Raw genomic sequence first — 2,039 nt, forward strand, 5'->3', positions numbered from 1 at the left:
CGGGTCAGATAACCACCATCTAAATAAGTTGAATATCGCTTGTTTAGGTAGTAGTTGTCTCATTCGAAAATGAGGAGTGAAAGCTCTTTGTAAATAAGATATATAACACCGAGGTGGAAGATGAAAAATAATCAAATATAGAAATTAGATCGATAAAATTGTAAAATTAATACGATGCATAACCACTTGCTTGTAAGCGTGGTTCTTAAATGCATCAAAAATTGGCGAAAAACACTTGTAATATTGTGTGCTATTAATATTACATCACGTGGAACAGCAGTCACTATTGCTGAATCTAAGGAAAGCCCGATTACTCCTAAATGAAAACAAGTAGCCATTAAGTTTTTCAAGCTTAACCTAGTGTAATACATTATGAGAAACATAGTTTTGACAAGTATCTGACCATTGCAACATATTGACACTGAAAAAATTGAAAATCCTCAATGCGTGGTCACATTTCAGATTTTGGTCTGTGTCATACGACAGTGGAGATATTTCCACTTTATGCCTATTGAGATTTTGTTTAAATTTTTTATAGAACTTTTAAATGGCACAATTAATTTTTCTACGCGCTTATAAGCAACTTTAGATAATGTTACTTGCATTTTGTGCACTTACCTGGTCGGTTCGTCAAGAAAGATAATCGGTGGATTATTCACTAACTCGAGAGCGATCATCAGCCTTTTCTTTTCGCCACCGGACAGTTTCTCCGATGTTGTGTTTCGTGAAGCAGACAATCTGAGAGTATTCAGAATCTCGTCTATCTAAAAGATATTTCTCTGACTTACGCGCGGCGACAAATGTATAAATATTTAACAGTACAGCTGTTGGTGCGAGACAATCTTGGATATTATAAAACATAAAAGTTAAGTAAAAAAAAGAAAGGATGGGGAGCATATTACGCATTTATGTATTGACTTGTGGTGTACTTACGATAACGCATTTCTCAAATCGGGATTTTCTTTTGCCAAGCTTCAGGTCGGCGGCGAATGTCATTGCTTCAATGACCGTGAGATTCGGCTGCACAACATTTTCTTGCATGACGTAACATGACATCTTCCTGAATTCCCGAACTTTTTGTGGTTGTCCATTGATACTTATAGAGCCACTTACGTTCGTGCATCTTTAATTAAATTACAACCGTAAAATTAATTAAATCATTACCCAGACAGCACAAGGCGTCCTCAGAATCATCCTGAATATGTTCAGAATATNGAATATCCTTTGTGATATTTTCAGGATATTTAGTTGTATTTTCTACAAATATATGTTATTATTTTATACAAATATTTTATATGCATATTTATTCTATATTCCATAAGTAAATATCAAATATCTCTGAGACTTCTCTAAAATGTCTTTTGAACATTTGTGCTGTGTGGGTGATTATTTAGTCACTATATCATATGTCGAGAATAGTGATTCTCAAAGTTTACGTTATACTTCTTAAACATTTCACATATAACATATACATGTCTGTAAGAAATAATATAATAGATTTGTCTATGTAATTCAATTTCGACGATTAATATAATACTCTACAATATCATTTGTATAAAACAATTCATCCTTACGACTATCGCATATAAATTGACATATCTGCATATGTATAGTATGAAGCCGTCTGGACCAATGAGCATCTAGCCTAAAATAGTCGTAAAATAGTCGTATTAGTTTACAAAATATGCTTATTGGTCGAAACGGTTTTATGTTACCATATCATGTACAGGATGTTGAATCAACATACGAACCCTTTATGACGAGTTGCTTGCCCGAAGGCGCGTGCGTCCAAATGATAATTTCGGATTTTTCCTCATAGTCATACGTTTCCAACGCAGTTATAGCGTTTGTAATTATCATCTTAATTATGTAGCATAAAATAACACATATAATAATTTTATGTTTAGTCTTTCCTTCCTTGACGGTCGGTATCTAAAGCAGTCGGCATATTGCGTTTGTATACAAAAGCGGAGTTATCTACGATACCAATCGCGTTAACATTAGCCGCGGAAACCGGCGCAGTAAGCTGACAGCGAAGC

At 34.3% G+C, this 2,039-nt stretch overlaps 1 protein-coding gene across 1 annotated transcript; it reads right to left on the reverse strand.

Moving 5' to 3' along the window:
- Positions 1-614: 614 nt before the first annotated feature.
- LOC106750850 (ATP-binding cassette sub-family G member 4-like) lies at positions 615-1,188 on the reverse strand. Its single transcript, XM_014631459.1, has 2 exons — positions 934-1,188; positions 615-764 (listed from the first exon to the last, which is right to left on the reverse strand). The coding sequence occupies exons 1-2, from the start codon at positions 1,054-1,056 to the stop codon at positions 615-617; spliced, it is 273 nt and encodes a 90-aa protein (XP_014486945.1). The 5' UTR covers positions 1,057-1,188.
- Between the last annotated feature and the right edge of the window lie 851 nt (positions 1,189-2,039).

The sequence above is a fragment of the Dinoponera quadriceps genome, unplaced genomic scaffold, assembly GCF_001313825.1.
Source record: "Dinoponera quadriceps isolate SergipeBrazil2010 unplaced genomic scaffold, ASM131382v1 scaffold6774, whole genome shotgun sequence".
NCBI lineage: Eukaryota > Metazoa > Arthropoda > Insecta > Hymenoptera > Formicidae > Dinoponera > Dinoponera quadriceps.